Source organism: Fonticula alba (assembly GCF_000388065.1).
Source record: "Fonticula alba strain ATCC 38817 unplaced genomic scaffold supercont2.7, whole genome shotgun sequence".
Lineage (NCBI taxonomy): Eukaryota > Rotosphaerida > Fonticulaceae > Fonticula > Fonticula alba.
In genome coordinates, this window is record NW_009242977.1 from 851,916 (window position 1) to 853,744 (window position 1,829).

The 1,829-nt window shown below is 68.2% G+C and overlaps 1 protein-coding gene across 1 annotated transcript in view; it reads left to right on the forward strand.

Annotated features, from left to right (window-relative positions):
• Window positions 1-298: 298 nt before the first annotated feature.
• Window positions 299-1,829, forward strand: part of H696_04390 (hypothetical protein) — a gene marked incomplete at both ends in the record, with an annotated part of 4,318 nt that continues 2,787 nt past the window's right edge. The window contains 4 exons of the mRNA XM_009498266.1: window positions 299-476; window positions 657-901; window positions 1,084-1,512; window positions 1,614-1,753. Coding sequence (XP_009496541.1) covers window positions 299-476; window positions 657-901; window positions 1,084-1,512; window positions 1,614-1,753 — 992 coding nt within the window. The remainder of the gene's footprint in view (window positions 477-656; window positions 902-1,083; window positions 1,513-1,613; window positions 1,754-1,829) is intronic.

Consider the following 1,829-nt stretch of genomic DNA (forward strand, 5'->3'; position numbering starts at 1 on the left):
CCCCCACACCGACACCGCTCTCGCCTCCGGCATGCTGGCCGCCCGCGCACGACTCGCCCACCTTCTTGCCTCCCCCCATCTCGTCCGCCACCCCTCCTCCTCCTCCTCCTCCTTCGTCGCCGCTGCCGCCACCGCTGCCGGCCCCGCCGCCCCCCGCTCCCTGGCCCCGAAGAACCCCCTCGCCGGCCTCTCTCTCCTCGCGCACCGTCGCGAAGCCCGGCCCGCCGCTGCCGCCTCCCCCTCTCGCCCTATCCGGTCCCCGCTTGCCTTGGCCCCCCTCCCCCGGCCCCTCCTTGCCATGACCGCCGCCGCTCCCTCGCTGCCGGCCGACTCGATTCGCGCCTACGCCACCACCGCCAACCCGGCCCCCGCCGACCCGGCCCCCGCCCCGAAGACCACCAAGGAGGCCCGCGCCTCGCGGTCCGACATGAAGCGTCTCTTCTCGCTGCTGTCCACCGAGAAGGTCAAGTTGGCAAGTGCGTCCTGGCCCTCGGGCGCCCCCTTTGCTCGATGCGGCTGCCCCTTCCTCCCCTCGCCCGCCTGCCCACTTACCCACCCCCATACACACGCACACGCACACACACACGCACGCACGCACGCACGCACACACACCACAAAATCATCATCATCATCATCACCTCCCCACCCCCGGGCAGTTCTCGTTCCCTGCCTGCTTGGCTCTTCGCTCATCCAGTCTGTCATCCCCTACTCCACGGGCCAGGTGGTGGACATGCTGAGCACCTCCTCCAGTGCGGACATTCTCCAGTACCTGACCTCCCTCGGTGGGGTGTTCACCGTCGGTGCCGCGGTCGGCCTCGTCCGCATCATCACCCTCGGCTACTTGCGGGAGAGCGTTGATCGCCGCCTGCGTGGGGATGTCTTTGCCTCAACGCTGCAGCAGGTACGGCCTCCCCGGCTGGCGGGTCTTCCCTTTGGCTCCTCCCGTGCTTGGCTTATTCCCCATCCACTCACCCCTCCTCTTGCCGATGCACACGCGCGCATGCACACCCTTCCCCTATCCATCCCCCCCCCCCTGCATGCACACACACACACACACACACATACACACATGACCCACTGCAGGAGAGCGACTTCCTCAATAGTACCCGCTCGTCGGACGTGGCCACCCGGCTGTCGGCCGATGTGGACGTTGTCGGCGAGACCCTCACCACCAATGTCAATGACACCACTCGCGCCCTGGGGCAGATCTCCGTCGGCATGACCATGATGCTGTACACCTCGCCCATCCTGACCGCCAAGCTGGCCTTCATTGTCCCGCCGGTGGCCCTTTTCGCCATCTTCTTCGGCAGCTACACCAAGCGCAACTCGACCCTCCGCCAGGCGGCCCTGGCCCGGGCCAGCTCCTTCGCCGACGAGCGCCTGGCCGCGGCGAGCATTGTCCAGGCCAATGCCCAGGTTGCCCGCGAGGTGGGCACCTACCGCAACCTGATCGGCTCGGTGTATGACATCGGTCGCCGGGTGTCCCGCATTCGCGGTGTCTTCTACAGCTCGGTGCGTGCCGCCGTCGTCCCCCGTGTCCACCCTGGCCCTTGTGACTTTCGGCCCCTGACATTCCTTCCCGCCCGCCCGCCCGCCCGTCCGCCCGCCCATAGCTCGGCTGGCTGGCCAACATGGGCATTGTGTCGGCCCTGTGGTTCGGCTCGCAGGAGGTCCTGGCTGGCAGCATCACCCTCGGTGGGCTGACCTCCTTCATGATCTACACCGGTCTTGTGGGCGCCACCCTGAAGAGTGCGTCTGCCGGGCTCCTTCGTCCTTTCTCAACCGCCAGCGCGCCTGGCCCCACTGCGCCCGGGGGCTCTCTTCCCCCC